The sequence below is a fragment of the Microtus pennsylvanicus genome, chromosome 4 (genome assembly GCF_037038515.1).
Source record: "Microtus pennsylvanicus isolate mMicPen1 chromosome 4, mMicPen1.hap1, whole genome shotgun sequence".
Classification (NCBI taxonomy): Eukaryota; Metazoa; Chordata; class Mammalia; order Rodentia; family Cricetidae; genus Microtus; species Microtus pennsylvanicus.
The window spans coordinates 129,306,080-129,332,127 of NC_134582.1; the positions used below are offsets into that span (position 1 = coordinate 129,306,080).

Below are 26,048 nucleotides of genomic sequence, written 5' to 3' on the forward strand. Positions count from 1 at the left end.
CAAACTCACTTTCTCATCAGTTTTTCACCCCTCCCCCAATGTATTTTTAAACAAGGCACATAGTTTATATTTAGAAGATGGGAAAAGGGGGCGGCACAAAGAAGGAAAGCAAGAAACACCCAGAAGTCAGAGCATGTAGTAATAGCCATGATACGCTGGACCAGTGTCAGGCCAACCAGGTGGTGATGGGACAAAAGAACACCTGGGCATATACTTATATGTACAGAACAATCAAACTCCTTGTTATTTGCTATCAGGATGGTGTTATCTTTGGAGTGGAGACTAAGTGAAGAGAAGACTAAGGCAGGGATGGGGGATTCCTGGATATGATGCACCATGTGCTAATACCAGCTTTGGTTGCACAAAGTGCTCACTCCGAAGATTCATCAAATGGCCCTTTCTGGTGCATGCCCTTCTCTGTAGGCATAGTAAACACACCTCAATAAATACAAGTTACATAACATCGCTGTTAAGACTATCAACTAAAAATCACTTTGCTGTTGCAATGCTACTAGAATTTGGCCTTGCCAACAGCAAGATATCTGAGAGAAGTTTTGGTGAGGGTCCAGTATTGATGGTGTACCAGAAGCCAGAGGCCTTGAACCAGACCAACAACTCATTACAATGAACACTTTGCAAATAAAGCTGCTTGGGCAAAAGGACATGCAGCTCCCAAGGCCACTACAACAAATGAATATATGATGGAGAGGCGGGAAAGACAGAAGAGCAAAAAAAAATCATTTTTGTTTGTTTGGTTTTGGTTTTTTTTTTTATTTTATTGGGGGTGGAGGATGGTCATGGAAGGACTCAGAAATGAATGGGATTGGGGTGGGTGCATAGTATGAAAGTCACAAAGAATCAATTAAAAGTATATAAAAAAAGATTTTGGCCTTCCATCTTATTAGACATGTAGGCATAGTAATCCTGTATCTAATCTGAACAACATAAAACAGAGACACGTTAATACACAATGTACCATGGAACACTTTTATTCTGCCTCCGGTCCAGTACCTATCTACTTCACCCACTTGCATAAGGTTCCACTGGCTATTTCACAAAACGTGCAGAACACGTCACTCCACACATGGACACAGAGATAAAGGGCTGGCCTGAGGACCAGCATTCCTGGACAGGCCCTTACTCAAGTCATTCACTAGTCATGTGATTTTGTTTAAATGACTTACCCTGCATCTTGGCTTCCTTAGCTGGAAATCAGAGCTAACATTCCAACAGCTGTGCACTGTTCTAAACATGAGGAATATGGAGGTAGAACCCATGTACCACCCAACAGTGTCCATCCATGCCCCAACACTAGTTCAACATCTCCTCTCTATCGGAGAAAGTGCTCAGAATGGATGACGACAGAACCCTACAAGTCTAGTGTAGAAACAGAAGTAAATACTGAGAACCCAAGCTTGGCCTTTGTTCATTTTTCCCAATCTTGACCCAGAAGGGTGAAAGAGAGGGCACAGAAAGGGAGGAAGTGGAGAAAACAAGGGAATTGCTGATAGGCCAGGCACTGGGAGGATTCCATGCCTGCCACGGCCTGGGAAACCCCAAATTCCCCAATCTCCTTGATTCGGCCTGATCTCAAACACTGAGTGGCATCTCTCTCATTAGGATTTTTAGTAATCCACCACATGTAAGAAAATGTCCTGAGCACGGGCCAATGACATAAATATGAAAGGTCTCACAGAACCTAGTCCACGTATGCAGTTTATTTTATCTCCCCCACATCTTGTAGAATATGAATTAACCACTGTTGGTGGAACTCCAAAAAGACCAAAACAGAAACAAGGAAGATCTTTACAGAGGCATTGTTTGTAAAATCTTCAAAGAAAGCCTATGCACAGGACACAAGCAGATAAGCAATGAGCTGTCAGCTACTGTAATAGTTTATAGTCTACATTCCATGCCACTGACATCAGACAGAGCTCACTGGCCTGTGTATTTAATTAAGATAGAGGCTTGGTGTCATTGTGGATTTGTACTACCATTCAACCACAGGTTATTCAAGTATATACGGTGGCTATAAGAAAGCAAACAGTAGAAGCAAAGGTAATGTGTCAGTGTGGTACCCAGATCCCATTGTGGATTCATCAGGAGATAATGATGCTGCCAATTAGTAAACAACAGTTTGGGTTGCTTTCCATAAACACTAGCAGGGAAAATAACTGTATTCCCTCTGCCTTCAAGAAACAGTCCCTATCTAAAGTTGGTCAATTATGTGAGCAAAGCCAAAGTAAAAGACAGCAATTCCTGAACAAGCCAGTTTTGATAAGAAGTTGGATATTCAAACAACTTTAGAAAAGTCTAAAGACAAAATTCAAAGAGATGAGGAAAATAAAAAAGATATCATTGTTGGGTCAAGGTGTGGCTCAGAGGCAGGGAGTTTGCCTAAAGATGCTTTTGATACCACAGGCTGAAGGACACAAGAATAAATACATAAAACCCACCCACATACCAGAAGGTGATTTAGATCCTTCAAGGGCAGAGTTCAGAATGCTCTCCTAGATTAGACTACTACTCTAATTCTTTGAGGTGTGCATGACAGTGGGGGAAAAGGTTCCTTGGCCTTGGCAAACAACAGCACACCTGTGTAAGCACTGAACGGGGTGACCAGACAGACAGATGGCCCACATGAGGAAGTGGAAACACACAGCACAGGAGAATGAAGATAGCAAGCCAGAGCAAAATACCCACAGCCTACTCAGCACCCTCTGAGGCTCGAAAGCACAGCCTGGGTTATCAACCCCAGGAATCCATGAGGGATTAGGCCAGCAAATGGCTGAGGACTCCAGAGATATATCACCGCGGTGGTGCATCCCCTTCCCAGCTGTCCTCTGTGGGCTGGCTGTGCCTCATGGCCAATCAGACACTCTTTCAGATGAAATGTGCTGTGCTCATGATTGTCAAGGTCCATCCATAAGGAACGGGATCCAGAAGGCAGCCAAAGAATCACTAAAGACAACAAATGCTCTTCTTCCTCCACTCAGTGCCATTGTACAAGCTCCCATCCCTGTCACCATCAAGAAACTCAGTCAGGACTCACTGGCCTACAGCTTTCCTGTGGGTAACATTCTCCTCAGTCTGTCCTCCAACACAGAGCTGTTGTTCATCTGCAGCGCTTGGGGTCTGCAACAAAGGTTTTTCTTGCTCTACGGCCTTCAGGGACAATGGTGGTTAAGAACAAGTCTAGAGCCTTACACCCCACCCCACACTTGCATTTGAAGATGCTGCAAACTCTCCCTTCCTGCTGCAGTGTAAGCCCTTTCTAAAGCAAGCCTCTGGACCATTGCCATCTTTCCTAGCTTGACTCAAATTCCAACAGTGGACTTCAGCACCCACCTCTAGATAACCGTGCAGCCAACCTTCATTCCATTCTTTATTTACAGCAGTACCAGACACCACCCAGGTGCGAGAGGGAAAGGCCAGCCAGACCTTACCCTACCTAGCTGTTACTGCAGCAACAGTCATCCAGGCAAACACGGACTAACGCTGCGGTCTACTGTACACCGTCCACACCAGCCTCCCGCTGGTACAAGTCATCTTGTGCTGTTCTAACTCCCTTATTTCACACCTGTCTCAGACAGTATCCTCGTGAAGCCTCCATGAAGTCCGAAGTCTTTGCCTGAAATGCATTTGGAAGCCATCGTCTTATCACTTGTTCCTTCTTCATTTCTCACCCCAAGTCTTGCAATCAGCTCCTCTCTGGGCTCCATCATTCCTGACCATCCTTTCTTCTCTTAGACAAATCCAATATGCTAACTTAATCAGGTCCAAAGCCCACAAGCTAAGCATCACTGTCACCTCAGCTGTCTGGTCTCCATTCTAGGTTTCCCATAGTCAGGTTCTCAGTCATCCTGAATTTCTGGATCCAATTCTCCCACAAATGCATACGTGTGTGTGTGTGTGTGTGTGTGTGTGTGTGTTTCTCTTCTTGTTTTCCTCCCACTTTTGATTCCACCCTCCAGTAAAATGACAACTCCACCCATCTTGCAAAGACATAGATCAAAGCGTCTCTCTCAGTGAACCACACTGTATTCCTAATGGGCTATCTCCCTCATCTGAACTGGTGTGTTAGATGCCCTTGCTCCCAGGGATTTAACATTCAGACATCCCTCTGCCCTGGAAGCTAATTTTTCAGTTAGCGTCACCATCTCCACTGTGTCCCTACAAGGGCAGATTCTAATACCACAGCAGAAAGAGACCTCTGAGATTCACTTCCATCCTCAGCCCTCCCACTTTCAACACAATGCCTCTGGCTGCAAGACCTGCTATGCCTCTGTTCTTACTCCACATCACTTTCCGTGGTCCCACGCAGCATGTCACACCAAATGCCTCTTCAACGAAGTACTATGAATGAGGCACCCACTGAGGAGTCTGAACATGCAATGGAGCCACTAACCTCACTCAGTTCCATTTTTAGGGATTCTTCCAGTGTCACTTTTTTGTCCCCATGGGACATTGTAAATACTTCCTTTAGGATCCTAAAATTCATTCTGAACTGACTTGTCCACATTCCTTGTCCTCAGAAATATCAGTCACACATTGTTCAACTGAATGTGACCAGGTACTGGTCATGCCAAGCCTAGAAGGTGGGCCTTGGGTTTACAAAAGAAGCTGAGAACCAGGGAGGGCTGATCGGCACACACTGAGCAAGTTCCTCCTAATTTGATCTCAGGAACTTGGCACAAGTTCTAAACAAGCTATATTTGCTACAGATCTGTACAGAGAAACCAATGTTCATTTTCCCAAGCAACAGCTTATGCTTCCTCTTAAGACAGCTCAATAAAATCCTCACTACAAGTCCATACACAGCACTGGGTTGGTGAGATAAATCAGCAGAAAATTGTGTCAGGTACAAAATAAGTATTTGTATAAATGTTCCCCTGAAATAATTAGTAGTTCATTAATATGCAGCACATTAATCTAAACAAGCCTCCAAGCAACTGAAATTCTAATTAATGATCTTGTTAATAATTGATTACCCTATATTCACTGGCCTTAAAATTGCTTCAGACTGATAAATTATACTATCACATAATAGCTGAGAAATGACCAGTGCATACTTTAGATTCAAGAGTTTCCTTTAGTCCTGTATAAAGCAGTTTGAAGAAGTGTGAAGTTCAAGAGCCCTTGGTTCCACTGGTCTAACAGTGTCACCCAGCGGTAGAAGGTACAGTTTGTACTCAGCTGCTCGCACTGGCTCTCATTCCATTACTACAAGGAAAAGAAAACAATGTTTTTCAATTTTGAACTGCAATAAGGAAACTGGCAAGTAAGTTCTAAAGCATAATTAGAAGAGATCCACTCTTTGTCCAAGTCTAAGCAGAGGCCTTAGTGAACCACACTGGAGGAAGGACCACCTCTGAGCGAGGCTTCTCTGGGAGAAGCCCAGAAGCGAGGCAGGTGGACCTGAGACTAGCCTATAACCGCAGGCTGAAGAAGGTGACCAGCCATGCTGGTTCTCAGCTGTGCAGCTGTCCAGCTGTGCCCCACTACAGTCCTGCCACCTCAGGGTAAGAGCTCAGTACTTTCCCCAAAAAGAAAATCTGTAATACCTAACTCCACTCCAAGGCAGGCTCTTCGATTGTACAAATTAAAAAGAGAGGGGATGAGGACGTAAAGGAGGAAGAAGAAGGAAGAGGACAGAACAAGATGGCTCTGCAGGTAGATGCACTTGCCAAGGAAGCCTGACCCAAGAGCCCACAACGGAAGGAGAGAACTGACTCCTGAAGGCTGTCACCTGACCTCCATAGTTGTCCAACCCCCCAAGAGCTCCATGCCATGTGCATACACACGGGTACAGACAACCGCACCCTCCACACATAATAATAAATATATTCTAAAACTGAGTAACAGAAACCTCCCTTGTTTACATGGGGAAGTGCAACTGAAAATAACCAGTTTGCTGGGGCTGAAACTCAGTGGTAAGGCCCTTGTCTGTCATGCATGAGGCCTCGGCTCTGATCCCCATTATTGAAAACCAAACAAATGAATGAGCCCAGTTTTCTTAACTATGCAAAGGTAAGACTGAGCCAGCTGACCCTGAGGTCCTTTGAGAACTGGACAGCTCATCCACTGACCTCCACCAGTTTGACCAAGGGCTTCAGAATTTCCAACACTAAAAGGAGGATGGTCCCCAAGTGGGCCTCCACTCTACTCGGCTTGCTCCCTAGAAACTGCCTCCTACAGACCTGCCCCAAGCAGGCCTTCTGACTGGGGTTTCAGCTTCCCTCACCTACCTGCCCTCCCCCCATTGTCTAGAAGAGTAAAATGCTGTGGCCCAAGGCTAGAGAGGGCCACGGGAAACAAAGAGCAGACCACACTTTATTGAATCCAAACTCCAAATCCAGGGCCTCCTAGATCTGAAACTAGCAATGGTTTTAAAAGCAGGCACACTTGAGGCTAGAGAGAGTTCAGCACTTTACAACAGCACTGCTCTTCCTGAGGACACAAGCTCAAGCTCCAGGGGCACCGGATGCCCTCTTCTGGCCTCTGTGGGTACTGCACTCATGTACACCGACATGCATACAGACATATACTCATACACATGCTCTCCATTAAAATGAAGCAGAGACCCTGGAATATGAAGCAGTGGCACATTCCCATGTATGCTAAGGAAAACTGGTCAGCGTTTATCGTTGTTACGCAAAGTCACTAAAATGTATGCGCTACAGCATCATGATTTTCATTCAAGCTTTCTCACTGCTCCACGGGCTTCCTCACTTGTATGCACCTTTTCCAAAGCTCATGACACTTTCCACCTAATCCCAGACACATGAAAAAATAATAATACAAATTAAAAAGACAGTTTTCCACATCATTCCCCTGTATTTATAAAGTGTTTACTCTCATAAGCTATTTTTGAGAAGATATATTTTATAACTTCCTTTCTGAAGAATTGTTGGCAGCATGTAGCAAAAGGCCTTAATACTATTAAAGTTGGTGAGCCCAGTTCCAGAAATTTATCGAGAGAAAATAGATGTGTTGACAAAAATATCAGCAGGCTGGAGAGATTGCTTGGGAGTTAAGAGTACACACTGTTTTTGCAGAGGTCCTGAATTCATTTCCCAGCACCATGTCTTAAGTGAGTGCTAAACCATTAAGGAGGAGGAAATGAAAACACTCACATTATGGCTCATAACTGCCTTTAACTCCACCTCCATGGGATCTGACCCTCTTCTGGCCTCCATGGGCACCTGCACCCACACGTATACACACACACACATACATAAAAATAAAACCTTAAAAATAAACAAGAATATTATTTCCAGCATGATCTATGATAGTGAAAAAACTAGAAAATGATATTTAAATATCTAACAATGGAAAATAATATAAAATAAAATTAGTATCATTGGAATAATGAAAGGGAAATATTTATGATTCATTAAGTGGGAGAAAAACACAAAACTAACATACCCTTTGTTTGAGTGCATTTGTGTGCACAGAAGCTCAGTACAAAGGTCTGCGGTGTCATCAGGACCGCAGGATACTGCCCAACACAGAATCAGAATCTCTGGGGATGTGCCAAACAATTTGCATTTTCATCATGTGCTGAGTGCCTCACAACCTTTGAGGGATAGTAAACATAATCCTTGCACAGATGGGGAAACTGAGGCCCAATGCAGCTTGTAAGAGTGTCACACAGCTCACTGCACTAATAGTTTGGAATTCTGATCTGTGCTCTTTGCCCTAAATAAGGAACATGAGGCATCTCAGGTATCACTTCATTTCCTTCTTCCCAGTGCTTAGCACTTAGTTATGAAGTTATTAATGGCCACTAACGCAGGCATCCCCATTGATGCACGGCCTGATGAGTATACTGAGCACCTTTGTGGACCACACAGAGAGGTTCAGATTAAGTACATATTATTAAATCCAAGCCCACATCATCAGCAGCTGAAATCTGCTACCTGCTAGGGCCAGCTTACAACCACTGTCCACAAGCCTCAGGGTCTACCACATTTAAAGTTATGCAAGTTTTAACCAATTTACTTTGTTCTTCTGGCTTCTGCATTATTCTTTAATCTGAACACTAATGCAATGCTTAAATATTTATAGCATGCCACTCTGTATTCACAGAAGTCAAGCTGGGAGGGGAAGGGAACCACAATTCATCCTGATGCTTCAAACCCCTGATTAGAGAGACTTTCCCTGGCACTGTGGTACAGTTCAGTCATTCCATTCAGGAAACTCAAAAGGAACAGACTCGGAAGAGGGCAGATTGGTCATTCCTGAGAGGAAGGAAGCTGCACAGACAGACCAGAAGAAACTTCACTGGACTCGCTGTCAAAAATATGCAGAGAATTCATGACTGGGCAGACCAAAGGGATTCAAAGAAGAAGATCGATCTTCAAAAGACCTAGTGGTTGAACTTCTGCAGAAGTGACCTGTTCTGCTTCCCTACAGGTACAGAAGTAACTGAGAATGAAGCAACCAGGACATAGAGAAGGCAGTGCAGCCTGGACAAGGGTCAAGGCCAGTCTTCGGTTCCTACTTCACCTTATTTTACTGCCTCACTCACTTCCACTTGCTCTCTCAAGGTTTCCAAATCTATTTTCTCCTGATATGGAGTCACTTTGGCACCATAACTAATACCACCATTATCATGATCAATAAAAACTATATGTAATGTTTGAAAATCTATTTAAATTAGAGGTATACTTTAATAACAGCATCACAATTTTGCATGCATCTAAGAGCCTGCCAAAGACTGTCCAGAGGCAGTAGGGCAATCCTCCACCTTTTCCCTTGAAGTCAAGTAACCACAGTGTTCAGAAACAATGATCTCTTGGGCCCCATCACTTGAGAACTCCACCTCTGCTTTGAGGCTGCTTTTCCAAAGCATCAGCTCTCAGGACAAAATGTACATAAAAACACTTTTGAAAGTAAGGAAAAGGTGAAAATTAGCCCTACTGACACCCAGAGGAGAAAGCAGCAGCCGCAGTGACACTGGACCCTAGCACATCATCAGAACATGAGGAACGTGTGAAACAGGCCACCAGTCACACTTCCACTCCTCCCCGACGGGTGTGGCTGCTGAGGAACTTCAGTCTCTGCTTCCTACACAAACGTCATGAAGATGCCCCTGTCCATCATACCCAGCCCAGGGGGAGCCCAGGTCCCAGTGGCTCTTTCAGATCACCCAGCACAGCAGAAGGGCAGCCCTGCCCTTCCTAGACAGCCCAGGTTCTTCTGGCCAGGCTGGCCCTGCCGAAGAAAGCTCAGTGAAGCCACTCCGGAGTTCGCATGTGTTCTGGGGGATTTGGCCAATGATGTTCCTTCCAGCCTTCAGCTCAGTAAGTTACTAGCAAAACAGTAGAGCCGAAAGAGCCTTAAATGAAAAGTCGAACCTAATCCCAAGCTTGTCACCCATGCCATCTGTGTCCTTCCTGGTAAAATGACAGCTATTTATTCTACTACGTTCCAACTTTACATCTCAAAAAGTGTGCATTCAACCACAGTGTGTACCCCACAGAAGGGATGCATTCTACCTTCAAACTCATCAACACTCAAAGGTTCATTTCTCATAATTATCAAGAAGAAACTTGCATGCCAGAGACAACAGCGGTAATTATGTGTTTTTCTGGATGTCTTAGAGTGTGTCATAGTTCCGGGAATGAACAGTGAATATACCTGCTATCTGGTACCATAATGAGAAATTAATATGGAGACTGGGGCAGGTCTTTGCCTCGTTGGAGGATGCCTGACTCTAACTAAACCCTTGGGAACAGCTATTTACACAGCTCAGGTACATCTCATTAAAGTGTTTTCCCACTTACCTCTCTTCAGGCTACCTCATGGGCTTTTCTGTGAATAACAAATTGCCTCTCTGTCAATGGAAGACACCAAAAGCAGGGCAGGAAGACAGAAGCACAGGTAGCAGTGTGCCAAGGACTAGCGAGCTCACCACAGCACTTAACCATCCTGTGTTCCCTCCTGAGCATGGGCCGAGAGGTAGGCTGTAAAGACCCGGAGGTGAGCGAGACGTGGTCCCAATGTCCAGCAGCTCAGACAAGCATGCAGAAGAAATCTGATGTGAGACAATACACATAGGCCCTAGAGGTGGGAAATAATAAGATGATGGCTCCTGTCAGCTCCAGGAGAAGGAAGACTTTGCTTGTAGACTGTACCAATGAGATGCTCTGGGGTGCCAGGAACACAGCTACAAGAAGATGAAGCCCACACTAAAATGCTGACCTTAAGTCAAGGTTGCTACAGAGTTCACAGGTGTCATGGGTTCTCCTCAGTGTCCAGCCCTGCCTCCACTGGCCCCATAGACACAGAAGGAAGGGAAGGAGACAAGGAAAGCCCCACACTGGCTCTTCACCTGCAGGGAGGGCGCTCGCAGAAATGTCCAGAATAGTGTTATGTGACCAGACTAGCTACAAAGGAATTCGGGGGAATGTGAACTGCATACCAGCTGTAAAAAGGGGACAGCAATTGCTGTCAGAGAGAGGATTAGCCTAGCCTCACCCACATACAAAGTTGTGGGTTGTGTTCCTCCCAAATTCAAAATAGCTATCTAAAATATGCCCTTGAAATGAGAATATCTGGAACTGAGTTCTTTGGAAGGTAAATAGATTTAAAGCAGAGGTTCTCAACCTGTGGGTCACGACCCCTTTGGCGGGTCTCTATCTTATGATTCATAACTTGCAAAATTACAGCTATGAAGTAGCAATGAAACTAATTCTATGGTTGGTGGAGGTCACCACACCATGAGGAGCTGTATTCAAAGGTCACAGTGCCGCTGCTTTAAAGGAAGCCAGGAATCCTATGGAGGACGAGTGTCCTTGTGAGGAATGAGGAGCTCTAGGGATGGCTCACACCCATGTACTCTTCTCACAGAAAACCTGGGTTTTGTGCCCACCACCCAGGCAGGTAACTCACAACCGCCAATAACACCAGCCCAAAGGGGAGCAGAGTCCTCTGGCCTCTCGGACACTTGCTCTCTCATGCAGATACTCACAAAGACACGTTAAAAACAAACTGTTCTTTTAAAAAGAGAGATCAGAGCCTCTGCCACCAGCCACACACACACCCTAATCCTGATGCCAGTTCTTGCTTAGAGGGTCCACTCCACTCAGGCCATGGCTGTCTGTCCACAGGTTAACACGGGAACTTTCTGAATCAGAATGAGAAAAAAGGCAGCCACCTTCCTGGCAAACAAGGAGCACAAGCTGGCCACATTTAAATAGTCAGACCTCAGGTGCCATGATGTCTGCAGGGCATAATGACCTTTACCCTTAGGGGATTGAGAAGGATGCTCACTGTTCTAGAAAATACTCCAGAGCTGGGGTTCCTGGCTCAGTTGTAGAATCTTGCCTAGAATACTTAAGAACCTGAGTTCCATTCCCAAAACTGAAAAACAAACAAAATTTCAAAATTCAGATGGGGAGATTGCTCAGTGGGTAAAAGTGCAAGCCTAACGACCCAAGTCCAGATCTCCAGAAACCACATAAAAGCCAGACACAACCATACAACTGGCTGCAATCCCTTCGTGCTTCTGTGACAAGATGGGATGATCCGGAGACAGGAAGAGGAAAATCTCTAGAAGTTCATAACCCAGCTCACCACACATAAAAGTAAGGGCCAACACCCAAGGCTGTCCTCCAACCTCTATAGAGATGCCACGGCGTGTCCACACCCACACAAACATATATCCCCACAAATGGTACTCTAAGGACTCATGCACTCTTACCTCCTCCCGTCACAGCCTTGTGTTTCTCGATAGCTTGCTGTGGGTGGTTCCAGTAACAATGGCCCTACAGGATCATATATTTGACTACTTAGTGACCAGTAGTTGCACTATTTGAAAGAATTGGAAGCATTAAGATGTGTGGTTTTGTTGGAGTAGGTGTGGCCTTGTTGGAGGAAATATGTCACTGGGGGTGGGTTTTGGCCCCATGCTTCTCTCCTCTCTTCTCTCTCTCTCTCTCTCTGCCTACAGATCTCCAGCACCATGTCTGCCTGTGTGCTGGTATGCTCCTCACAGGAGGATAACCAGCTAACTTCTGAAACTGTAAGCAAGCCCACAATTAAACACTTTCTTCTATAAGAGTTGCCTTGGTCATGGTGTTTCTTCACAGCAGTGAAACAGTGATGGAGACACTTCCCCTCCTCCACCCAGACTGCGGCCCACACTGATCATGGGGCCTGAGGGCTCTGGCCCCAGAAACACATCCCATCCACCCACTCACACGGGCAATCCATCCATGACTAACAATCCTGCAGCCAAACGCCAGCTCCACTCAGTCCAAACGTGCCATCCGTAAACAAATCCTTTCCACAGCTACAATGATCAGGAAAGAGTGGAACCAAGTCTAGCATTCCCTGTGATGCTGTGCCTCATGCCCTCCCTTATGAAACGGAAAATCCACCGACTTCCGGCAGCCGCCCAAGTTGCACATGCTTCCACCTCTTTTGTTGCCACAGAATTCATTACCCAATAACTCAGTATCCAGAAACTTCCCCTCAGCGCTGACTTCTCGCAGTTCTGGTCGCAAGAGGCAGAGCTTACTTGTAACGGAACCTGTTTTGAAATCCACACACACAGGGACTACTGGTGACTTACAGAGGACACAGACAAATGACCTGTCAGTGCAATCGCAAAGCAAGCGCGTCCTTTACTGCAGCTAGCTATCAACCAACTCATGAATTGCTTCCGGACAAACAATTAGAAAATAATTGTTTAACAAAGGGTATATGCATCAGGACAGCGAGCTACTTCCCTTGTGTGTGTGTGTGGTGGTGGGGGGGGGGGAGCTAATCTGAAAAGCTTAAAATGTGATTCTACCTTCTTAAAGGGATCAAGTGCTGAAAGCAAAATTTAGAAAAATGTCAAAAAAGAGAGAGAGAGAGTTATTTCCAAAGTTTTTTTTTTTTTTTTTTTTTTTTTAAGGCAAGTCAAAGAACAAACTCCGGAAAGAAATTCTCCACTCTGGTTTACAATCTTATAAATATCATACTGAATAAGATTCCAAATGCTTGAGAAAACAATATTAAGATTCAGCTTATAGTGAGAAAATAATAAACACAAGAGCGCATGGGACATGTTAAGAACGGGATGTAGCTCAGCAAACGGGTGGACCAAGTGGTGGAGCAAGTGCCTAGCTGCATCCTCAGCACCTCAAATGAAGGGGAGGGGAGAGGGGAGGGGAACTAGGCGCTGTGGTGCATTCCTATTATCCCAGGACTCTGGTGGCTGAGGCAGGAGAATTGTAAATTGAAGGTCAGCCTGGGCTACAGCAAAACTCAAAATAAAAAGAGAAGGATGGAAAGAAGGAGGAAGGAGGGGGAGGAGGGAACTTAATTTTCCTAATTTCATCTATGAACGTTCAGTATTAAAGTAACAACCTTATTATTATTTACAAAGTATATTATTAGTTCTGGAGGAGGAGGGACCTATTGCCATTCCAAAACTGTTGAGGTCGATAAGGATACATTGTCACAAATATTTTCTAAAAATCTATTTCACTTTGCAATTGAACCCTCAGAGGTTTTCAGTTATCAGTTCCAATAGTAGCTCCCACCTCCTGACTGCTTCATCACAACCTCCCAAAGACCCCAGACTCCAGGGCCTTCTGAGCTTAACCCTACAGAATTAAGAGTGCCCCGCAACACACACACACACACACACACACACACACACACACACACACACGAACCTTCTGAGACACCTGCCTTTGGACACACAGCTTGGTTCTGTCAGGAGGATTGGAAGTATTATATTTAGTATAAAGAAAAGGAAAATGACAACCTTGAAAGAAAATATAGTTTAATTTGAAAATTACAGTTTCCGTGGTCATATCCTCCATGTGTCCTGCTGAATGTGACAAAGGGCTCAGCTGAATGTGGCTCACGGTGCCTTGAAAGATCCCAGTGTAACCACCAAAATTCTTATATTCTTAAAAAAAAAGAAAAGTCACTCTGAGCTTACTCAGCAATAGGAAAGAGCTAAGAAAGACATAGTAGACATAGTAATTAGCACTTCCCGAACATAATTGGACTCACGCTAAAGACCTTGGGAAAACATACAATAAGGACATACTATCACAAATATTAAATTCTTTTGAAAAATCTGAAAGTCACAGGTTAGTGGCTTTCAAGGGTTCTCTGGTACAAACCACGTTATCCAGTGACACAGGCAGACACCACAATTAAATGAAGTCAAAGCCCCAGGCCCCTTTCTCACACTTCCAATACTAGATGTGTATTCCGAGTGTCCGCCACCTTACCTTTCCTACAGCCCCCGGGGGTGACTAAGCTGAGCCCAGGGCCTGCTAGTGGACCCACCTGAAGCTTGGAAGACCTGTCCCACTTCATTTAGCTAACCATGGAGGACAGACCCAGGTGCCATGGCCTGCAGTCCCAGCACTCAGGAAGTGGAAGCAGAGGATCCAGAGTTTAAGACGTGGCTTCAGCACACAGACACATCACACACACACATACCCTCATGTACACAAGTAAATAAATATTTTTTAAAAAGAAATCTGCATTATTAGTTGATTCACCCTGTATTTGAAAACTCCTAAAAGTAATTTTGAACATTTGATTTATTGTGTCTGTTCTTTTATTTGTAAATAAACTTCAGACACTGCTTTTGAAAAACAATAAACAGAACCAAAACAAAACTTTCTCAGCCAATGGGTCTACTGTCATCACGGCAGGAGGAGGTTTATATCACTATGAACAAAGTAACTCTTGAGATAATCTTTCTTACTCCCTCCCTTATGTGCACACAGATAAAAAAAAGATCTGTGGTTACTCCAGCAGAGAAGGGATGGTTTAAAGGTTACACAATGGAGCAAGGGCAGCTAGACCAGAAACACTGACCAGCATTTGCTGTTCCGAAGAGATGACGCTCAGCAAACAGAGCTGCACTGGAAGTTTCCATGTGGCGTCAACTGTACCAAGAGCTGCCAAATGACTCTGTGCTGCGCTTCTGTTGTTCTAAGACAGATCTCGTGGAGCCTAGACAGGCCCCTCCAACCCACTCTGTAGTCCAGGCTGCCCTGGGCTTCCCCAGTGTTAGGGTAACAGGTGAGGGCCACTGTGCCCAGTACTGATATCTGTTTAATGCCAAAACAATAATAGTATATTATAACTCGTGTGTGTGCACATGTGTGTGTGCGCTGAAAATAAAACCCAAGGTATTGAGTACACTAGACACAAGCTCTACTTGAGCAACATTTCCAGTCCATTTATATAATGTCAAAAAAAGAAAAAAAGAAGAAAGAAAAAAAAGAGAAGGAAAGGAAAGAAAAAAAACCACTAAATTCCATTAAGACATAGTCAGCAAGGAGCAAAGAAGTTCCCTAGGATCAGGTATCAGAAAGCAAACATCAGGCCACGTGTCCCTGGAACATGGACAAGTGCATAGAAACAGATGGTATGGGGGAAAGCAAATGTTGCTCTGCTTCCCTTGCTGACAAACAGAACAAGAAAGAGCTTAGTAAGTGGGCAGGGTGTCGCTCAGGGGCAGAGCTCTTGCCCGCCATGCACAAGGCCTGGGTTTACTCCTAACACCACACACCAAAGCCAGGTCAAGAAGTTTCCAGATCTGACAAAGTCAGCCCAGCCGTATCACGCACAGATCAGCAACCTTACAGCTGAACAATGGGCAAATACTGCTCTGCAGAGTGCCTGCGGACCGGGCTCTGGCAGTGCTGAGGCTGAGCTGGCCTGAGAGAGCCCTCAAGCCCAAGTCCCCTCAGTGAACAAAGGCAGGGCTCACACTCCCGCCCAGGACTCACCTCCACTGCCCTCAGCATTCCTTACCTTCACCTCTCAGCCTCGATGCAGGGACTGCCATCTCTGACCTGTCCTTCCCAGGGTTGTCACCGTGCACACACAGGCTTGTCGCCTCTACCCAGGGAAGCCAGCTCTGCCTGTTCGGAGTCAGCAGTTGGCCTCTTCTCTACCTTTTCCCCTTCCACCCTCCCACTGCCCCACCCTCAAGTATACCTCCCCCGTGAATTCCTTCCACTGGCCTTGGGAAATAGGGCCTATTTCATCAGGTGCAAGTAATATAATCCTCACCATTGGTCTATTTACTAAAGGAAGGGAGGTGGGTCATCTAACATTTGTCAGGCTGAATTCAAAGCCAAGACAATGACAGCAGAAAGCCATAAAGTCGGGGCCATCACCCAGGTAGAGGAGTGCCCTGGAACAACCACTGGCCTTAAGCACACTTACACAACAATGCCCTTGGCACAGTCAGCAAGAGGGCAGGGAGGAGATGAAGGGGAGTTTTGCTCCTGTGAAGGGACTGGGCCAGTTGTGGCTTGGGGAATCTGGCAGAAATTAATAGGGGCAAGGCCTCAACTATGCCAGGAATTCTGCCCAGGGCAGTAAACAATCTCAGTGTGGTGTGGGACTGCATGAACTTGAGTTTTGGAAAGAGGAAAAACCAGGAGGGTAGCTAATAAGTTCTGACAGGGCTTTCCAAACAGGGTTACATTTTCTCTTTCCTGTCTACACCGTTAGCCAATAGTCTCAGTCCTTTACGAAGAAAGTGGGTGAAGAGGGACACTCGACCAGCTATTAGACGGAAGCAGGCTAAGTGCACACACTAGATTTGACTAAATGGATGAGAGGAACCTTCCTACAGAGAACTCTAAACATTCGGCTTTTAAAATGTCATCATTGGTGGCAGGACCCCGAAAAGTCAATCTTGAACTGACCAGGCAATAGTCCCTGTGGGCTAGCTCTCACAGTGCTGGTCCTGCTGGGGCAGAAGGCCCCAATGGTCTTATCCAGTGCTGCGCCTTACATGCTACAAGATCAGCCCTACAAGCAAAAAGTGCCCATGGCCAGCTGTGGCAAGACTCTATGAGGAGAGGAGCCGCTCTCTTGACTGGATTTGGGGACTGTACCACAAGAGGAAATTCATGCCTGGTATGGTAAATATGGTCAAAACCCATAGCTAGGGAAGTCCCCGGCCCAAGGAGAGAATCTATTGACCTTGTTTTGCTAAACAGTCATGTTGTCAGATTGCCTTGCAGTTTTTGTGTTTATATCCACAGATGAATGTCGCTCTCGATCTTAGCTAGAAACGTCTTATTACAGTGGGTAGTCATTTATGAAAAACAAAAACAAGACAGACAGACAGACAGGAAGTACACAGACCTGTACAAATCAAATCAGCACACTATCAAGTTCCTTGCTTTATATTTTGCATACGCCATTAACTAATTTTTTTAAATTCCACCCCAAGAATTAAGAATTCTCATCTTTCTCAAAACAGGGAAGGCTATAAGCCAGAGTAAGAATCTTTACTTGGAAAAAATACCCACAGCCTAAATAAGACAGTCTGAATTTCTAAATGTTCAGAGAACAAGACAATGTTATTATAAATATACTTGATGATTTGAAATGCTTGATTTTATCTTAAAAGAAACTTATTATGAAACAAGACAAGACCAGATTAAGCAACAAAATCTTTCAAAAGTAAATTTACTAACATATCTGTTACTTTAAGTACTGACAACACTGTGAACTTGTAATCACGCTCCTACAGCGTTTAATGATAAAATAAGCCGAGTATCTGAGGCTAGCATTTTAATATAAATTTAAGCACCTTACTCTTCCTTTTTGTGAGACTAACATTTTACTTCCATCTGGCTTTATTTCACCTCATTCTTATTTTTTAATATAAATTCTATTTCCATTCCATTAGGAAGAAATGAATTTTGTTTCATCCTAAAATGTTCACTACAAAGGAAAAAAAGCTTCAACTCACTGAGTTGGAAAAGTCGGACACAGCAGTCCCTGTGCCCTTAGAAAGTGACCTATCCTTCCCTGCACACAGGCACACGAGCATGCGTGCACACACATGAAAATAAACAGTGTGCACACATGTATGCAAGTGCAATCCAGCTGGGCCACGTGTGACATCTTTCAGAGTCACAGACTTTCCTTCTCTCTAGATAAGGGAAACAAGAGATGTCTGGCTCTTCCCACAAACACACCTGTGATCCACAGCAATCCACAGAGAAGCTACGCCTGGCCTGCAGCCCTATACCAGCATTGGGGCTCTCACAGCGCGGAAGGGACCAGGCACATACAGAAGGCATAGGATATCTCTATGTGACATAAAATACTTCATTCTTTTCTTAATGCTCTGTCATATAGTTCACACACATCCACACTTAGTTTAATAATGCTTAACTTAAGTGTATACAAAGTGTCCTTCCTATTGTTTGAGCCAACCACTTTGATAAGAGCCGGTTTGATAACAGAAATTTACAGCTGATAAGGTTGCCTGAGCGATGCACAAAAGACCTAGAAGTGCTGGTTAATGAGTTTGTAGATTGTTCCTGGCTTGGCCAGGACTCTGGGGTTGAAAATGGAAATATACTTACTTAGTCAGCACCCAGGCTGCCAGAATCAGCCCAGGTCTCACTATCCTCCTCTGCCACAGCCTGATCTAGCGAGAGCCCTGCTCTGGATACCTCGAAGTGGTGTGGTACCTCCACACCTGACTGAAACCTAAGCTTCACAGTACAGTCTTCAGTGGACCTGCAGGGTAAGAACAAGTTCGCCTCTGCGCTGCTCCCTAGTACTGACAGTTCTGTGCAAAAAACAAAAGGAAGCATACACACACACTTCTTTGTACCAAGAATTTACTTTCTTCCCACTGTTTGACAGAGTTCGCCCCAATGAGTCCTCCAAAGCCCAAGCAGGAACCACCACACCCTGTCCAACCTAGCCAGCCTGCTCCTCACACTTCGTGGCTTCACCTTGTCCTTTGCCATTTAGCCAACTTGAGAATTCTGCCAACTCCTACTTGCACACACACCACCCCTGACCTGGAATGTGACCTCCCAGACCCTCCCCATTCCAAGTCTCTCCCTTCAGGGCTTAGCCTCACCCTCCCCATTACAATCTACCACAGATCCCTCCACTGTCACTCTCTGTCCTACCTTCTTTCCCAACCTCCTAATCTGTGACTGTTGTAACTAACATCTGGACAGCTGTTACCTGGCACTGATGTGAGAACACAGGCCACCTCGAAGTTAAATACTCATGTGCTGGTCCTAGCCTGTCTTTTACCTTATTTGAGGCAAGGTCTCACTAACTAGACAAAGAATTTCTGTCTCCCCTCTCTTTGTGGGAGCCCGGGATTACGGGCATGCATACTATAGTGTCCACCTTTCACATGGGTTCTGGGGATTCACTCTGGCTCCCACTTGTGTAGCTAGTGCTTTACCTAGTGAGCCATCTCCCCAGCCCTCAATTGTCACCTGTTAAAGTGATGAAGTTGCTCAATAAATTTGCTACAGAAAAAAGTGCGGTCTATGAGCACTTTTATCCATCCTGTACGGGCTGGCAGTAGTACAAAGAGGCTTCCACGGGCCTGTGAAGCATCCTACTAAACACCCACAGTGGCGGGATCCGCTCACTACTGCAAAGCCTTGCTTACAATAGGTTTGGAATCAGTTTGGAACGTGTAACAGTGATTACATTAGCAATGACTGCCCAGTCCACAAGTAGCCCACTGAAATACTACTCTATTATTACCAGGGAACTTTTGAACGCTTACAGCATTCCAGGCATTATTTCAATCACTTGTATTTCATCTCCTTTAAGCTCCCCAATAATTCTATGCATAAAGTATTTGTGTTCTTACTGACGGAGGAGTAAGCTGAGCTCAGGAGATTAGCAACTTACCTAAAGTCAAGCAGCCTGGAATTCTGAAAGAGCAAAGTTCATGTTTTAGCCCCCACCACTGAGTCCCAGTAACTCCTCTCCCAGTTGCCAAGCTTTTTCTCCTTGGCCTGCAGGTCCTCTCACACCCCTGAAAGCCCTGAGCTATGCACCTCTGTGCTGTGGAATTCACAGCAAAGCCCATAATTACTCACCTCCCCTAGCTAAACACACACACAGTAGTCCTTCCAAAACTCCAACACCTCTAGCTCTGTCTGAGAAGTGAGAAAGTCAGCTGACTTAAATGTCACCCTGACCTATAAAAGGGAAACAATGCCTTCCTACAGATGCCAGAACCTGGAACCAACAAAAGACGGCTTGCTTATAACTCATACTCTGCATTACTAAAAAGCCAGAAAATGAAGAAAGTTGGATGGGAATTTCCAGAAGTATCCGGGGAAATCATTAAAGAGCCCAGCTGGCCAACAAGCTCCTGGTCCTGATCTTCCTGTCTTCCTCTGGTTCTGAGACTGCGAAAGTGGATCCTGACTGTGCTTCCCGGGAAGACAGGGAATGTGGCAAAGGTGAAGGTCAGGCCTGGTGGGCAGCTGAGCAGGGGCACTTCTAAACCTACCCTGTGGAGCAGACCACCGAGGCTGGGCTACTGAACTTTCAAGTCTGCCTCAATGCCCTACTAATACATCCCACTAGGTATAATCAGAATGGGTCTGAAGAGTTCACATTCTTACTCATTCTCAAGAGCCAAACAGAAAGGGGAGCCCAAATCTGTTCATTAAAAGTCAGTCAGAGAAAAAAGACATCTCAGTAGTAAAGGTTCAACTGACAAGTAACAAGCTGTGCACTTCTTACAGACCACGCCGACTTTGCTTCTTTCCGGGCGAACCAGCTGGAGTAAGGACAGTAAAAGACAACATGACTACACCACAGCATCACCCTGCAAATGGGGCTGGCTCGTGACAATGACAACAGCCACTGCTCACCGGGCCAGGGTGCAGGCCTCTAATCCCAGTTACTCAGGGGGCTGAGCCTGGAGGACAGCAAGGCCACAGCTTGCCTGGGCTACCCAGTGAGCTGAGCATAGCCTGAGTAATTGAAGGAAATTTTTGTCTCCAAAGTAAAAGCAAAAGGGGGTGGGGAGTAAAGCTCAGTGCTAGAGTGTCTCCTAGAATGTTCAGTGTCTTAACATCTGAGGTTCCGTCCGTGGTTTAGACAGGTACAGCTATGGATTTAGCGTTTTCCACAATCTCCAGATTACTGAATCGATAGTTCTGTGGGGGCAGTACACAACACAGCTTCATTCAATCAGTAGAATTTTCTCAGTGCCCCTAAATGTTCCACACCCTCTGTCTGGGGGACCAAACAGCTCAATTCCTGTTTGCCTCCTCAGCATTTTCGTTTTTCACACACACACACATGCGCACACACACACACACACACACACACACACACACACACACACGCACGTGCACACACGCACATTTCTCCACTCAGAACAAAGGCCCTTCACAGGTTTAGGGATTGTTAAGAGTCCACACTAAGAGTGCTTGTTCTTTTGTAAAAACTAAAGTGAAATCTCAGCAGCCATGACTACAACATTAAGTAAGATCCAAACTGTCTAGGGCACTGGGGAAAGCATTGGTCAGGTAAGCCGTGAACAGGCTGCAGTCAGTCCTGGCAGGGCAGTTTACAGAGGACCCAGGAACACAAAGGGGCAAAGCTAATATGACGGATGAGGGCACATTCCGTTACGACAGGAAATACAGCTGAGTAAGTACAGTAACTGATACAGGGTCCAGAATCTTACAGCGCTCACCTGTGATGTGGTCAGTAAAGGACACCTGAGGGGGCGGGTCCTACAGAAGGCTAAGGCATGATGGGAACTGTTACAGGCATCTGGATAAAACAGCTATCTTCAACCACTCTGATTTGGTCTAAGACATGGAGGAAAGTGACCAGAAACTAGACTGGGGGAGGGGCTTCCACCCTATCCGTATCACAGGAGGGCAAGGGTAAAGGCCCCTCCCATTTGTGGTTTTGGTAAAACAGGAATAACCCTCTTCCTGATCCTCAAGGCCTGAAAATCCTTTCCATCCAGGTCTAATTCACAATGACAGCTATAAACCCAAGAAGGACCCAAAAGGAAATAGTGGCTTCATCCTAGGAGAAACCACTGGGCAATCTTCAAGTGCATCTTCTATTCTCCAAAATATTCAACCTGTGCTAAAATTAGACAGATGGTAAATTAGCCTATTTCCAAGTATAATGACAATTAAGGATATTGTCAAGTAAAGCATATATGGCTGTTTTAAATAGAGGTTCAAATGGTCTTTTCATAGCAAACGTTATTAGAATATACAATTATGTTGTGTGATTTTCCGTGGCAAACTGAGCCATGCCCTCCATAATGGCCGTAGAGCAACTGGCATACTTTGGGAGTCAGTCACGTTAGCAAAGCCACAGCCGAACACAGTCACGGAGCTGTCCACATGATGATGCTCTCAGCTGCTCTGAGGAGGCTGTGTAGAGGCTTCAAGCATCTTAGCAATCACTAATTACAGCACAAAGGATGTAAATCAGACAAATGCAAACACGATAGGCTGCTCCATTTTCAGGAGAGTGGCTGCCATCAGATCTGGACTCCTGCCCACACAGGACAAAAGCTTTGGAGCAGCCGTCCTTTAAACGCTGCCTCAGCCACAACAGCTGCCAATGTCCTTTCTAAACCCAGGCATAAGCAGAGTGTGTCCTCGCATTTCTGAAACCACTCCAGTTTCCATCCATGAAACTGCGAAGTGACACTCACGCTAGCAGCAAATGACCAGACACTGGCCCACAGAGCGGCTGCCAGCTCTTGTCAGGTCATTTCCTAGTCACGAAGGAATAGCATCACCGCCACTGCACAGACATCCTCTTCCGAGCTCTTAGGAGAGGAAAGCATTCCACCTGGGCTAGAACAGAGGCAAGGAAAACGCAAACCCTGCCCCTGAGTGCAGAAGCTCAACGCACACCAGTTCTTCCATCTGAAAGTCCCCCCACCTGATACCAAAATAAAAGGGGAAGCTCAAATCTCAGGACAGCCATAGGAAGGTCACATCCATCTGCTCAGTAAAAACTTGAGGGAAAACAGTGAATTTCAGCTCCAATTGGAAATAGAATGTTTTTCTTATAACAACTTACTGACAAGGGAATAAAGGCTTACAGGGCATGTGCATTCCTCAAAACACACCACACACACACACACACACACACACACACACACACACACACACGACCAAAAACATTGAACTTTGCTCTGACTTTAAAAAAGAATTGATAATCATCTAAAATTGGAAAAGGGAGAAACATTCGTAAGACAGACATCAGCATGTTACTAAACACATACTAAACTAGGCTAATGGGGCTGGAAATAGGAAGTGAGAGGGCCTCTTCTTCCATTAAGACAGAAAATATGCAAATGGAGGGTGGGGTGCAGGACCAGGCAGAAATGTTAAAGGTCAGCAGGAAGAACTGGCAATAAAAAATCAACATGGCTTTCACATGCCTGACGTGTGTGTGTGTGTGTGTGTGTGTGTGTGTGTGTGTGTGTGTGTGTGTGTTTGGGAAGTGGTGTGTCTGACTGGGGAGAATGAGACAGGGAAGGCAGGGGTGGGGGGGAGAGTGAAACTCCAGAATTATGACGTATAGAGAGGGTTGACAGGCACTGTGCAGAGTGTGGGCCAACGAGGAAAAGGTTTCATTTCAGGCTGCACTGAGGCCCTCAGAGATGGGAAAAGGATCTCACAGTTACTGAGAAACTTTCTCTGGCAGGGCTCAGCCATCTAGGGAGAGACACAGGTGGTGGGGACGAGGATGGAAGACAGGCCAGGGTGTCAACGTGGAGCAGGAACATGCAGCAGAGCAGAGCCAACCTTCCTTCCAATCCTCCCCACCCCCAGAGAACAGGAGGAAAGGGCGGTAAGGAAAGCCACAGTCCTGGAATGACCCATCCTAAATGAAGCACACAAGGTTCCGTCCCATCAGTGAGATCTCGGAACTTCAGATCAGAAGTAGCTGCTGCTACTAACAAGATTTAGAGCAGTGACTCTGGGTAGGGTGACCCACTCATCTCAATTTGAGTAAACTCCCATGTCCTGTGCAAGTCTTAATCCACAGACTATGCCAGATCCACCCCACTCCCAGGCACTCTGGGGCTTCTGGTCCCCAGTTCATGCTGCCACTGTAATCATGGGGTAAGTGTCAACAGAGACATGAGCAGAAGACCTCAACCCAGCACCCAAGGGTGAGAAAAATGTGAAACTGTGACCAGCAATACATATGGCTGAGATGAGCGTGAAGGGAGCCAGGAGTAGAAGAGGAGAGATCACAAGGGCAAGGTCTCCATCACCAGCTTCCAGACCTAAAGGCCATAAGGTGCGAGGGACATGGCATTCCCCTCTAGGCTGCAGGGTGACCTAAAAGCAAAGAGCAAGAAGGCGGCAAAAGAGTTGGCTGACCACAGGAGGGCACAGAAGACAAGTGGACACAGACTGAGAGCAGAGAAAGCACGAACACAGGACAGGAGAAGCATACACGGGACAAGCCAAGACAGAGTGGAACAGAAAGGCACTCAGAACAAGGACTGGCCACCTCGCAGGAACACTCTGCTACTGGAAATCAACCATCCGACCACAAAGAGACAAGTGTAGAGCTCAGAAGGCAGGAACTCTGCAACTTAGGGGCCTCATATGACACAAGACCAGAGCAAACGATGCAAACCAAACTGTCCCAAACCAGGACCAGCTACTGCCATCCCAGACCCACAACAGGCATGCACCTCCCTAACACTGCAAGTAAAATTCAGTTGTGCATGAAAACCTCATCTCAACTCGAAAGTAAATACGCTCTGTGCCAGGTAACAAATCTATTTACAAAAGCGAACATTTGTCCCCGGTCAAGTAGCTCCCTCACCCTGTGACAATGCACCTTATTGCTAAGAAGTCAGACCTACTCAGCAGCCCTGGATGGATGCCACCCTCAGGCCAGCATTCACACCGCTTCACCACCCACACATGCCGAGTCTACACTTCCAGCCACTTACAAGCACCATCCCAACTGCGGAAGGCTGCCTAATCTGTCTTGCAGTGTCGCCCAACACCTAGAGTCCCAGACTCCAGGGCCTAGCGGAAATGCACCTCAGGCTGTGCTTATAACACCACAGCTCACTTGTAAACTGTGGACTTCCTTGGCTTTTAGACATAAAGCAAAGAAAACCAGCCTACAGTTCACAATCCCAGAGAACCCAGACATACATGGATCTAATCTACATGGGATGTAGAAAAAGACAACATCTCCTGAGTAAATTGGGAGCAAGGGGACCATAGGAGAGGGTTGAAGGGGAGGGGAGAGAAAGGGAGGGTGTAGTAATAGGAGCAGCGGGGCTGCATCCCTGGCACCCCGGCCACCTGGCTAGCTTATGCCCCGAAATAACAACACACAAACTGTATTCTTTTAAACACTGCCTGGCCCATTAGTTTCAGCCTCTTAACCCATTTCTAATAATCTATGTAGCACCACGAGGTGCGCTTACCAGGAAAGATTCAGCATGTCTGACCTGGTGGCTGGCTGCATCGCCGTCTGCCTCAGAGAGAGCAGAGCTATCGCGTCTGCCCGGGAGAGGGGAGCATGGCGTCTCTGCTCCAGAGAGCAGAGCTGTCGAGTCTGAGCTCACTTCCTCTTCTTCCCAGCATTCTGTTCTGTTTACTCCTCCCACCTATGTTTTAACCTATGAGGCCAAGCAGTTTCTTTATTACTTAACCAATGACCTTCCTCCATCAGGAGGGGAGCAGAGAAAAATGTAGAGCTCAATAAAATCAATAAAAAATATAAAAAAAACAACTGTGGACTTCCTGTGGAATCCAGTCAAGACAAGGGTCAGACTAGACTTGAGCAGCAGGACCAGTTCTAATTATGTGTGCACCGGGCACTTCTCTCTGAAACAGGATAGACGATTATTGACAAACTAGTAGAATATTAGAGGACATAAAGTCTACATTGAAGCAAAGAATGTAAAATTATAACTGCAGAGTCCTACACAGAAGTTAACTTTAGTGAAAGGCAAGGACACTATATCCCCTACCAAGCCAATACTAGAGCACAGCCACCAGGCATGCCCAAGATTGCTGCTGGCTGCTCCAGGGCACAGTGAGGTAGAGAGGTTCATGAGGGACCTTGAAAACAATGCTGCCTGGCTTGTGTCTGATTCTCTCAGATTCCTCCTGAGTATATCACTGTGGACATGTGGGATTTTGAAAACCAACTACGCCCATGAGTTTATCTGTTCTTCCTGCCTCTTCTTTGGTACTTTAAGCCCTCTCCCACACAGGAAACAC

General features: G+C 45.8%; 1 protein-coding gene across 3 annotated transcripts in view; it reads right to left on the reverse strand.

Annotated features, from left to right (window-relative positions):
* Fam107b (family with sequence similarity 107 member B) overlaps positions 1–26,048 on the reverse strand; it is a 227,721-nt gene that overhangs the window by 16,721 nt on the left and 184,952 nt on the right. The window contains exon 1 of one of the 3 annotated variants that reach the window (XM_075970469.1): positions 15,790–15,933. The exons of the other annotated variants lie outside the window; for them this stretch is intronic. Coding sequence (XP_075826584.1) covers positions 15,790–15,823 — 34 coding nt within the window. The 5' untranslated portion in view covers positions 15,824–15,933. Of the gene's footprint in view, positions 1–15,789; positions 15,934–26,048 lie in introns of those variants that run through there. 3 annotated transcript variants of the gene reach the window in all.